We start from the raw sequence: 12,815 nt of genomic DNA, 5'->3' as shown, positions 1-12,815 counted from the left end.
GAGAGTGACGTCATCGGGTGGGAAAAATCGCGATATAGCGTTTCGCGAAGAACGAGATCACGAAAATCAAGGGATCACTGTATTACTGTGGTGACTGAATGGGATCTTGTCTCTCTATAGTGCTTCCGCCTTGTTCTCATTATTATCATCATGTCTTCTCCTGGAGCAGAGTTAATCCCTACAAGAATTGTAGATGATCACCAGGTAAGTGAACAATACTGGAAGAAGCCAGGATACCATTTAAGGATCAAACTGTAACAAGGATAGAACCCAGCATGGATTTTCTAATCTATTTCATAGATTTATAAAGATCTGCAGGCCCATAGGCTCCTAGTTTTATCACAGTAAAACTATCAAAGGACTTACGAACATGCTGAGAAAAACTTTTGTACTCCTTAAATACACTGCTCAAAAAAAATAAAGGGAACGCTTAAATAACACAATATAACTCCAAGTAAAGCAAACTTCTGTGAAATCAAACTGTCCACTTAGGAAGCAACACTGATTGACAATCCATTTCACATGCTGTTGTGCACATTCAACTTTGTACAGAACAAAGTATTCAGTGAGAATTTTTCATGTTTTCAATGTTTTTAATAGGAAAGTGAACACAAGAACAAGGGGACACAATCTGAAGTTAGTTGGGGGAAAGATCAAAAGCAACGTGAGAAAATATTATTTCACTGAAAGAGTAGTAGATCCTTGGAACAAACTTCCAGCAGACGTGGTTGGTAAATCCACAGTAACTGAATTTAAACATGCCTGGGATAAACATACAGTATATCCATTGTAAGATGAAATACAGGAAATAGTATAAGGGGAGATTAAATGGATCATGAGGTCTTTTTCTGCCGTCAGTCTTCTATGTTTCTATGTTTCTATTCAGATCTAGGGTGTGTTGTTTGAGTGTTCCCTTTATTTTTTTGAGCAGTATACATTCTTACATTGTACTGTTTTTAAGCTCACAATAATGTGCTGAGAAACTAAAGTTCAGCAGTATCGGTTTACTATTAATTCAGTTTTACATACCAGCATGAATCGTAACGTCATTGAAAATATGATCTAACTGCAGTTCAGCAAGGTAGAGCTGTTCTGCGATCCAGCAAGATGGTGACTCTGTGGTATCTTATTTCTTAGTGTCCATCCAAAAGTTTGCTGATGTGCCATTAATCGGTTCTACTTATGAGTGGGTTTCGTCTCCCTATACTTTTGCCAAGCAGTCTCATCCAGCTATCCAAGCAGTCTTTGAGATGGCAGAGACGGATGTGAAGAGTATTGCAAGAAGCACAGAGCCTCTTCTCCACATATTTGAACCTCAACGTAAGTAATTGGTCATAGCTGGTAGGCTCACTCCAAACTATTCTTTGCCATGTCATTCTTCATCCTTTTGGCTTGGTTTTCCAATGTATGGTTTTTTAGATTGTCAGTAGGGATGCGGTGGCTCAGTGGCTAAGACACTGAGCTTGTCGATCGAAAGGTCAGCAGTTCAGCGGTTCGAATCCCTAGTACCGCATAATAGGATGAGCTACTGTTACTTGTCCCAGCTTCTGCCAACCTAGCACTTTGAAAGCATATAAAAAATGCAAGTAGAAAAATAGGGACCACTTTTCGTGGGAAGGTAACAGTGTGCCTCTGGTGGTTAGTCATGCCGGCCACATGACCACGGAGACATCTTTGAATAGTGCCTGGTCTTTGTTTGCAATATAGTTTCTGATCTTTATTAATTGAGAGTGGGCAGAAGAGGGGAGAGAATCTTCTATTACTGATTAACAAAATTGTCCCCTTTCGTGTGTATCTTGCAATTTACGGTATCTCAAAATCCAAGAGGAACCAGAACTTTTCCGAGACTGAGTTCCCTACTTTCTACTCTCTGGGATTAAAGTTCCGGGGTGGGTGGGTGGGTGTGAAGAACAATACAGACCTATTACAAGACCATGGACAAAACAGATGAATTACTGTAGCTTAGTACTGTACAATAAAAAAAAATTAAAATGTTCCAGAGATTGTGATGTCTATTGCTTTCCACAGAAGCCAAGTTTCCGGCACTGCGCATGAGCCGCCATCTTGTTTTTGGCTTTAAAAAAAATATATTCTGCAAATTTTGGGCCCCTGCGCTTTGCGCGCACACGCCCACATGGCGCAGGAGGAAGCGAATGGCAACGAGGTAAGTTAGAACCCACCCTTTACGTAAATGAGTGCATAGCATTGCAATCCCACCTTTATGTGATTACTTTCCTTTATCATTACACTGCAGCATAAAACAATATCGCATTTTGTAAATTCTAAGTAGCATAAAAACCAAATGCAACTAGAATCCAGTTGTTGAACATAACTGGGAATCTTTTAAGTAATCAAATCTTTTTTTCATCTTTACTGTTTACAGTTTCTTTTGCAAATATGTTTGCCTGTAGGAATCTTTACAGGCTACAACACAAATATCCTATTATGCAACAGACGGTGGACCAGGTAATCACTTGACCTTCCATAATATTAGATTGACTGCAGTGTATGCATGGTTCTTTTAGGATATTGTTTTATTAAATTATTGATTTTAATCTGATTGTTCTATTTCCCTATTTTACTATTGTTGTATTTATCTTACGTGTTAGCAGCTCTGACTCCGTTTTGGAATAAGTAAGTAAGTAAATAAATATAAATATCATAAATATAAATATCATATCTATCTGTGTAGATTCATGTAACCAAAATGTGACATTTTACATTTCATTGAATTTCAAACTCCCAACGTCCTTAGGACAGGGAATGTGAAGGATGCACGACATTGTAATTCACAAAGACTTAGAAATTCTCTTTCTCTCTCTACTATAGTCAGTACAAGAGATAAGTGATCAACTTCATGAGAATGGATTTCAGACATAGCTGTTATCAGCAGGTGCTGAACCAACCAGGTCATGCTGAAATGCCAACCAGCCCTTTCTTCCTGTGGGTGGGAAAAAAAGACATCTTCTTTTCTCCTTTAAATATTTCACCTTCCAAATTTTTGGACTAGTAGGATTCCTCCAGCAAACATTTTAAAATGCTTTTTTTGCCTTTTTTATAAAAAATGTAAAACAGCCCCTTATGTTTAGTAGGGTCTATGTGAGGGTAAAACGTTTGGGCTTGGCATGTCAAAATTTTGGAAAACAGTTAACGTTTTTATTTTATTTATTCACATTTCTGAATTGCCTATCTCCCTCAGAGGGGGACTCTTACGTGTGTGTGTCACACAAAAACACATGAGAAAGAATTTTTTACATATTTTGAAAAGTATCAAACAATTGTGCGATTCCTCAGAATCTGCCATGTCATTTACCTTCAGATGGTGTTTTTTCTGCAGCCTATCTGAGGCAGCTCCAGATCACACGAGGCCTCACATTCTTTTTTTGTGTAGGTTCTGTGGCTTCTGAAAACTATCTGATACTTGCCTGATTTTTAGAGCCTCCAGAGGTTGTGCAAGAGCGTGGCCCCCTCGCACAACCTCCAGAGGCTGCATGGCAACGCACACATACCCCCATTCTCATGCAGCTCCCAAGATGTCAGATAATTGCATGAGAACAGCATGTGCTTTTGAGAATAGTTGTTAGGTGTTGGTAAACACTAGTGTGTTACCCAAAACATGCCATATTTGACATGCGCTCCCTAGGTTCAGCAGCATCATTACTCCTATTAGCAGGGTAATTGAGTTCCAGATTTATAAACCATTTGACTGGCTTTGCGGGTATTTTCATAAATAAAAGTTTTTTCTTGGGAATCTTTGTTTCATTTCTTACCCTGACCCATTGCTCAGTATTCCTAGAACATACTAATCAATTTGGTTTGTGCACAAATAGTCCTCTACTTAACAACCATTCATTTAGTGCCCATTCCAAGTTAATAACGGCACTGAAAAAGTAGCTTAAGAGGTTTTCACAATTAATGACCATTACAACATCCCCATGGTTGCATGATCAAAATTTGGGTGCTTGGCAATTGGCATGTATAGATGACAGTTGCACTGTCTGTGTCTTGTGTGATCACATTTCTAATCTTACCAGCTGACATATGACAATGTCATTGTCAGTTTCACTTAACAACTACATAATTTGCTTAACTTTTATGGCAAAAGATGTAAAATGGGATAAAACTCGCTTAACTGCCTTGCTTAGATGATGGAAATTTGGGCTCAATTGTGGTTGTAGGTTGAGGACTATCTGTATATTTGTTGTTGTTGTTTTTTAAACGTAATTGCTGCACTAAAAGCAAACTGAAGAAATAAAATTCAAATTGGATGCAAAAATGACACATACCCTGTTTCCCCCAAAATAAGACATCCCCTGATAGTCGGGCTTTTAAGCCATTGGCAATAAGGCCAAACGCTTATTTCAGGGTTCAAAACAATATAAGACAGGGTCTTACTTTGGGGGAACACAGTAACCCAAATTTAGAGAGGAAGATACAGTATATATGCGCTGGTGCTTAATTCTGTCAATTTTCTTCATTCTTCTCTTTTTGGATTTTCACTGCCAGATCATGACAAATGCCATTGAATCTATTTATACCAAATTAACTGAAGTAAAGGACATTATGGATACCATGCTAGATATAAGCATCGAAGCTGCCGCGGAGAGCGTGGAAGTAACATTGTGTTCAGCGAGGAGTGCTGTGGACACCATTATGGATATCGACATGGCACAGATGATGGCCAGTAGTGTTGACAAGATTATCTTCAAATCGGATGACTTATTAGAGCACTTTCTGCCAATCACGGATGAGGAATTTTGTAAGACTATGCGGTTCCCTCTCTTGATTATCCACATTTTTAATAAGTTTAACCTGTAAATTTATTTACTTCTTTTATTTCTACAGCTATCTATCTCTGCCAAGTGACTCTGGATGGCATATAATTCTAAAACTGTAAAACAGTTAATTTTTTAATCCAAATGTATACAATAGCTGAGATAGTTAACCAACTAACAGCATTTCTTCTTTCATTCATTCAGTTTTAAAAACTTATTCATTTGAGTAAAGTTTAAAACATCTGAAAGTCATTAGCTAGGAAAAGTAGACCAAGAATGCATATGCTGGCCTAGTAAAGATATACAATATTGAAAATATGTCAGAAGTAAGCATTGGGAGGTATTATTATTGTTATTGTTATTGTTATTATTATTTATTAGACTTGTATGCCGCCCTTCTCCAAAGACTTAGGTATGCTAAACAAATTAGATTAGTTATTTTTAAAAACCACGGAATCTAATATTTTATAGCTCATTTTTGTTAAAATTGAGTGCTGTTAATTCTGAAAATCTCTTGCCTAGAGAGCTCTTGCTGGTCAGTGAGTGATGTGAAATCTGAAAGACCCAACTGATATGATGAGCCAGTATTTGTGGCTTATTCAACAAACCATATTCAATCATCCATGACTTAACCTAAGCCCATTTCTTCCAAATCCCTCTATCGATCCTCTTTCCAGCTGATCCTCCTTGCTACAGCTGATTTTAAGACCTATGCAAAGGTTAGGTTGAAGACTTAAGTGAAAAGAGTATCTGTTTTTTCTCCTCTGTTATGGAGACTTTGGAAAACTTATTGTCACCTAACCTAAATGAAAGGCATGGGCATTTCTAACCCCCAGTCTAAAAAGTTCAAGGCCATAACAAGTCATCACTATCACTCATTGCACATTCAATTTTGGTGTAAGGTCACCAAAAATGAAATGCTTTACTTTTTAAAAAATTGGGTCACATTTTAGCAAACAAAAGTACACGCTTATCGGGCTTATGAAATTAATTCTCTGACTTTACGAAAAACATTCTAAAGCAGTGTTTCTTAATCTCAGCAATTTTTCCGATTGTGGACTCCATTTCCCAGAATTTCCTAGCCAGCATCCCACAGAATTCTGGGAGTTAGAGACCACACATCTTAAAAATTCTGAGGTTGAGCAACACTGTCCTAAAGTGTGGCAGATGATTGATAGGGAGCCTGGTACAGATCAGTTTATTGATCAAATGTACATACCTACCCATCTCCACCAAAAGGGTTGTATTTTACCATCTTGCCCTCTTTCACAAAATCTAACTGAACAGTTTCACAAAGCCTATGGATCTTATTTTTACACGGCAGGAAGGTTAAGTTCACTACACTAAAATGTAATAATAGTGTAGTGCTGGGGAAGGGAGGGCTGTGAAAAGGAGTCTGGGCCAAAGCTGATCTCTTTTTGTGGTTCCTCACCAAATTGTAGCACATGTGCTAAAATAATCGCCTCACTTCCTCAATTAAATATTATTAACAATGAGGGAGAGGAATTGAAATGTGTTTTTTTTTTAGTTATTCGAAGTATAGCTCAGATTTCCCCATAGCTTAATCAAGGGGGATTTATTTGAGGACTAAAGTGACTACTAGCTAAAATTTCTCGGAAACCTAGTTGTGAGGAATGTTATTTGTGAAATGAATGGACTGATAATATTAGCTCAGGGATTGTGAATGGGGATCTCTTTTGATCTAATTGTTGTTTGTTTAGTTGCCATTGCATTTTCGGACCGCTCTAGAGCAGCCTCTCTTGAAAATCAGGAAGGAGAGCCAACTTACTACAGGCGCCTGAGCTCCTTGTCGATGAAGCTCTGTAGTCGAGCCTACCAGCATTCTCGGATAAAGATCAAACTGGGTGCAGAGCAGGCATTGCTCCAGCTTGAACAGCTCTTTTACTTGGTAAGAAACTCAGTCATTCTCTGCTATGTTTGGGAAATAAAAGGAAAGGGTGAATAGTCAGACCTTATTGGACCATGTAAGTTGCTGAATGGTCTCTTTAGCAAATAGCCCAAGCAGCTGAACTCAGGGACATTGATTCAGCCATGGAATGGAGGCAGACTGTTTTCTATAAAGCAGTGATGGCGAACCTTGTTTCCCTCATGTGCCAATAGAGCATGTGTGCGCGCTATTGTGCATCTGCGAGTGCCCACACCCATAACTCAATGCCTGGGGAGGGCGAAACGCCTTCCCCCACCCCCTGGAGGCTGGAACTGGCCTGTTTCTCAACTTCTGGTGGGCCCAGTAGGCTCATGTTTCACCTTCCCCAGGCTCTAAAGGCTTCTCTGGAGCCAGGGGAGGGTAAAAAATGCCCCCCCACATCCCCCTAGAGGCTCTCCAGAAGCCAGAAATGCCCTCCCAGAGCCTCTGTGCTAGCCAAAAATCATCTGGCCGGCACACACATACACGTTGAAGCTGAGCTAGGGCAAAGGCTCGCGTGCCAGCAGATACTGTTCTGCATGCCACCTACAGCACCCGTGCCATAGATTCGCCATCACTGCTATAGAGTCATTTGCAGGTTCACAGAGATGTTATTGAAGAAGCTGACAGTTAATATACTGTACATAGCAAAACTCTTAAAAGATATTTGATTTAAAATATATTAAAAGATAAATTGGGCTGATGATGAATGATGGTTATAATAACCTAACTGTAATAGCTACTACTCATTTGGCTGAATCACTTTGGGCCATACCCACACTGAGCCCAATCCACCTCACAGGGTGATGGTTGTAGGGAAATTAGAAGAAAGTATTGGGTATGTTCACTGCCTTGAGTTACTTATGAAAAGGACAAAGGCAGGATATAAATATTCCTGTGTCTAAATCTTGTTCTACCATTAGTATCCAGTAAAAGGTTAATGGATTGAGTTATGTAGATTTGGATTTGGTCTAAAAATAAGGGCTTTGCACAATGTATATGTTAACCAGGTAGTCTGCCTGCAGTGCTGTTTTTAGGGACTGTGCATTGTGTCTTCCACTTGGATTCTTGCTTAACAGTCTATCTACAGCAATCTTTCTTAGCATTGAAGATGTTAAGAAATTTAACTTCCAGATAGGATGGCCTTTGCTAAGAATTGTAGAAATTGAAATCCAGAGAATCAAATCAAAGTTTCCAAGGTTGAAAAACACAGACCTACGTTATCCATTAATGAGATTCAGAATGGGGGGAAAACATCAACATTTTCTTGTATTATAGCAAATCTGCTCATCTTTTGTGCATAAGTTCTTCCTGCTTGACTTCATGTGGATTCAACCTTTTCATTAATAAATAAAATTCTGCTATCTTCGCCAATTTGATGCTTTCCAGATGTGCTGGATTGTAATTATACAGTATAGTCTCCATTTGGCATGGCCATTTTGTCATGCAACAATGTAGTGCAGTGCCTTGTATCCTCTGAGCGCAGAATACTCACCTGGAAGGATTAATGGCAAATTCAGGATGCTTACTTTTTGATTAGAAAGCAGTGTTGACAATGAGTTCAATATTGCTTGTTAGTATAACTCCAGAATAATTGCTTGTTTGGAACTCTTCACACAAGCTTAGTACATTTTAATGGTCTGATTTCTATTCGAGGAATAGGCAGGAGCATTGGTAGAAACGTTTGAAGCACTCTTCCAAAAATAGTTTTCCAGCTTTTCTAATCTGGCCGTGTCTGGGAGAGGATGAGAGATGTGGTGTAAGATACTTGCAAGATACCAAGTTGAGACTGCTTTAGGGCAGTTCACTACTGTAAAGAAAAATTCAATTCTAAGGGACTTAAGTAAATCTCTGACCCCAGGACAGATGAAAATCCATGTGTCTCTGGAATATGAGTGGACATATGCAAATTTTTTGGGGGGAGGGGGTCATTTATGGGGCTTGAGGAATGGAATATCCAAAGCTGAAAGAGATTTAAGTATTTTCTCTCACTGGAGGAATCTTAAAAGGTGAGGTGGATGCTTTAAACATCTGCAAAGCTTGAAGTTCCAATTTGTTCCTTTAATCCTCTGTCCAATAGTAACCTTCCCCCCCACACACACACAAATATTCACTACAACTACTTTGGTCATGTTAGAAGATCACTAGCAATGCCCTCTGAGGTTCCCAGGCCAAAATGAGCCTTGTTTATTAATGCTAATGTGAAAGGCTACAGCAATTATATAATGAAGAAAAAATGCCCAGCTGATTGTGCACTGGTTCTTTTTTATTTTGTCTGTTGGGGGAAAATATTTTCTTTTTTTTTTAAAGAAAACTATTACATTTCAATAAGAGATCATATATAAAGAAAGAAAAAGTATTACAGAAGCATAGAATGACTAGGAAAGAATGGTTCAGAAAAAAAGTCAAAATAATGCAGAAAAACAAGAAAAAACGGAGTAATTTCTGACTTTCAGTAACTTTGAACAGTCACAAAATGAATAGTTATAGGTCAAGGGCTACCTATACTTCCTGAATAAACTTGATGGAAGTTCCTTAAGAGATTTTTCTGAATAATTGAAGATAGCAATAGCTATTACTATCCTCAGAATTTTGCCCCGCAAAAAACTAGGTCCTCATTTTACCAGCTTCACAAGCAGCCGTCAGAAATAGCCCACAGTTCTAGATTCTAACCACTGCGCCGCTGTGGCTCTTATGATAAGAGTAGGGAATGTATAGCTCTGGCCTTTGAGCCAAAACTGTAGTTATGATGCCAAACGCAAAACACTAGGCTTGAGTGCATGATTTTTTTTTTCATTTTCCTTTATTTTTTTTTCTGCTTTTTTGTAGTTAAAATATACCAAGGAGGAATTGGACTACAAAGTTCACCGAGGTCACGAAAAAATGTACCAAATGTGGAAGGAATGGTACAAAGGAGAACCTAAGCAGGATCAGAGCAATGGAGCAAATCAGACAGAGGTATCTCAGCATGAGAATGATTCATCTTTTGAAGATATTAAAAAAATAGGGAATGGCCATTGCTCAGTGAAGATTCTGCCTTGACCATGGTTTGTGGTTAGGCATACTGGGTAAACCTAGACAATTATGATTTATTTGGTAATTATTATTCATTATTAAATAGATTAAATCAGGGATGGTGAACCTATGGCACATGTGGTGGCATGCGAAGCCATTTCTGACGGCACGTGAGGCATTGCCCTCTGTCAGCTCGGGCCTGCTGGTCCGCTGATATTTATAGTTTAGTTACAGTTTATACTTTATCAGATTTGTCTGCCACCCCCTCCGAAGACTCGAGGCGGCTCACAGCATAACAGTAGTACAATACATTACAAATCCAATAATAAAAATTAAATCAATTTAAGTAAGTATTAATAACATAATAAAATCCCTAACTATGCAATCACACACATTCAACCTACTCTATCATACAGTAAGGCCAAAAACATAATTAAAAAGAGGGGGAAAGGTGGTAATTATGCCCACACCTGGCGACAAAGGTGGGTCTTCAACATTTTATGGAAGGCGAGGAGAGTGAGGGCTGGTCGAATCTCTAGAGGGAGTTGATTCCAGAGGGCCGGGGCCACCACAGAGAAGGCTCTGCCCCTGGGTCCTGCCAGCCAACATTGTTTGGTCGACGGGACCTGGAGAAGGCCACCTCTGTGGGACCTAATTGGCCGCTGGGATTCGTGCCTTCTTTATGGCCATTTTTGCTCTCCCCAGAGTTCAGGAAAGCCTCCTGAAGCCATTTTGCTGCAGCAAAAACTGGAACAAAGCCTCCTGGCCTGTTTTTTTGCCATCTCCAGGCTTCAGGAGGCTTTTCTGAACCCTGGGCAAGGGCAAAAAAAGGCCCTAAAAGCTTATTGGAAGTCCGGAGGCTTCAGTGAGGCCTGTCCGCATATGTGGAAGGGCAGCGCAGGGGGGGTTGTGTGCATGCGGTGGGGGAGAGCATTGCATTACAGATGTGGGTACACACACACGCCCTATCACCCGCAAGCGCATCCTTTTGGCACCCGGATCAAAAACGTTTCGCCAACACTGGACTAAATCTTTATCCCCAGTGGCTGACGCAAATTGGATGTTGCAACATTATTAAACAAACTATATATTTATGCAAAAATTATTCCCAGAACCAGAAGAGAGTTGGTGTGTTTCTCAGGATGTATGAAAAGGCTGAGATGAAGAGCTGGGTCTAAGATCCTTTATAGAACATACACAACATACAGAAAATTGTTTGAGGAAGAAAAGAGGGAGGAGATTTGAATTCTGCCACCTGGCATGTACTGCATGGCTGAAATCAAGGGAACGGCAATCAACAATGGTGTCTCCATGCATAAACAAGAATATTCAGTTGCCCTATGTCCGTCTGTCAATCTCCCCACCCCCTCCCTCCCTTCAGATAATCCCATAGATCAGGGATAGGCAAAGTTGGCTCTTCTATGACATGTAGACTTCAACTCCCAGAATGCCTGAGCTAGCATGATTGGCTCAGGAATTCTGGGAGTTGAAGTCCATAAGTCATAGAAGAGCCAACTTTGCCTACCCCTGCCATAGATGAACACCTATGATGTTCAATTAACAGATCTTTTTGTTCATTTTTTTCATAACAGATGGAATCCCATTCTCTAGCCACATCTTACACTGTTGCACAGAAGATGCAGGAGGTCTGCCAGAATGTCTTAACCAACCTGCAGAGCCTTCCTGAACATCTTCAACAAAAAGTCCAACAGGCTCAGTGTGATTTAACAGAGCTACAAGCTGTCCTCTCTACTGCCACATCCTTCCAGGATCTTCCCAGTGGCTTCATGAAAGAGACCACAGAGAAAATTAACAAGGCCAGGAAGGCTCTGTTTGAAGTCATGGAATATATAGCTAAATACACTTGTCAGCCATGGGTAGAGGGACCCTATTGTCCTGCTGAATATTCAGCAGAGGAATCCATAAAACACAATAACGTATATTAGTTCTTTACTCTTAATAATTTATGAAACAAATAACATATATCAATTCTTCCTATTAATAATATTGAGAACTGGGGTCTTCCGATGCATTCCTTGGACAAGACTTAGGTGGCTGGGCTCTTAGAAAATGAGAGAAATTAGTAAATGGATTGACCTTTTAAAAGTAATTATTAGCCACTTCCATATTATGCATGATTCTTTTAATATTATATAGTTGTAAGTGTACTTTATGTTGACTACTAGCCAAATACTCAACTGTATAACTTAAGAATTTTAATTACTATAGAGATCTAAGTTTTTAATAAGTGAGAGGCAATTGTACATTTGTTTACACAAATAAAATTGCAATTAAACAGCTGTGATGTGGCAATGTGTAAGTGGCTTGAAATAGCGGGTTCTAGTATTTGATCTGGTTCTTGAAGGTTGCAATTTATTATATTCCATTTTAGAGGTTAGATAGGTTGTTTGATTCATTCTTGCAGGCAACTTCAAAAGAAGTCTCTCACAAGGATCAGTTTCTCTGCACGTATGCAGCTCTATCAAAAACCTAACTGCCCAAAAATAGTTTAATTCCTTTTTATAAAGGTTCACTGATGTTAGACTTGCCTCCTGCTGCGCCCAATCTCAGAATTACTAGACATAGCTTATTAAACATACTAATATTTATTTATTCTTTGTCCAATATACAATACATATGAAATAGAATAGACATTAAGTAATATAAATAAAGATAGAAAGTAAGAAAGAAGAGAAGTAGAAGGAATGGAGACAAAATATATGATATATGAGATAAGGAAAGACAATTGGACAGGGGACGATAGGCACATCAGTGCACTTATGTATGCCCCTTACTGGCCTCTTAGGAACCTGGAGAGGTCAATCGTGGAGAGTCTTAGGGAGAAATGTTGGGGGCTGGGGGCTGACACCACTGAGTCTGGCAATGAGTTCCACGCTTCGACAACTCGATTGTTAAAGTCATATTTTTTACAGTCAAGTTTGGAGCGGTTAATATTAAGTTTGAATCTGTTGTGTGCTCTTGTGTTGTTGCTGTTGAAGCTGAAGTAGTCGTTGACCGGAAGGACGTTGCAGCATATGATCTTGTGGGCAATATTTAAATCGTGTTTTAGGTGCCGCAGTTCTAAGCTTTCAAGATCC

General features: G+C 39.3%; 1 protein-coding gene across 1 annotated transcript; it reads left to right on the top strand.

The window, feature by feature from the left end:
• Positions 1–1,070: 1,070 nt before the first annotated feature.
• LOC139158859 (perilipin-3-like) lies at positions 1,071–12,017 on the top strand. Its single transcript, XM_070736201.1, has 6 exons — positions 1,071–1,320; positions 2,384–2,466; positions 4,507–4,759; positions 6,497–6,684; positions 9,532–9,660; positions 11,310–12,017. The coding sequence occupies exons 1-6, from the start codon at positions 1,251–1,253 to the stop codon at positions 11,661–11,663; spliced, it is 1,077 nt and encodes a 358-aa protein (XP_070592302.1). The 5' UTR covers positions 1,071–1,250; the 3' UTR covers positions 11,664–12,017.
• The last annotated feature ends 798 nt before the right edge of the window (positions 12,018–12,815 follow it).

This window comes from Erythrolamprus reginae, chromosome 2 (assembly GCF_031021105.1).
Source record: "Erythrolamprus reginae isolate rEryReg1 chromosome 2, rEryReg1.hap1, whole genome shotgun sequence".
NCBI classification, from domain to species: Eukaryota; Metazoa; Chordata; class Lepidosauria; order Squamata; family Dipsadidae; genus Erythrolamprus; species Erythrolamprus reginae.
This window is presented reverse-complemented; position numbering and strand designations above follow the sequence as displayed.

Bases quoted from the DNA above. Each gene is read 5' to 3' on its own strand.
- LOC139158859 (XM_070736201.1), top strand. From the start codon at position 1,251: ATGGCAGAGACGGATGTGAAGAGTATTGCAAGAAGCACAGAGCCTCTT. The intron at 4,760-6,496 runs GTAAGACTATGC...TTGTTTGTTTAG, and splicing joins AATCACGGATGAGGAATTTT to TTGCCATTGCATTTTCGGAC. The intron at 9,661-11,309 runs GTATCTCAGCAT...TTTTCATAACAG, and splicing joins ATGGAGCAAATCAGACAGAG to ATGGAATCCCATTCTCTAGC.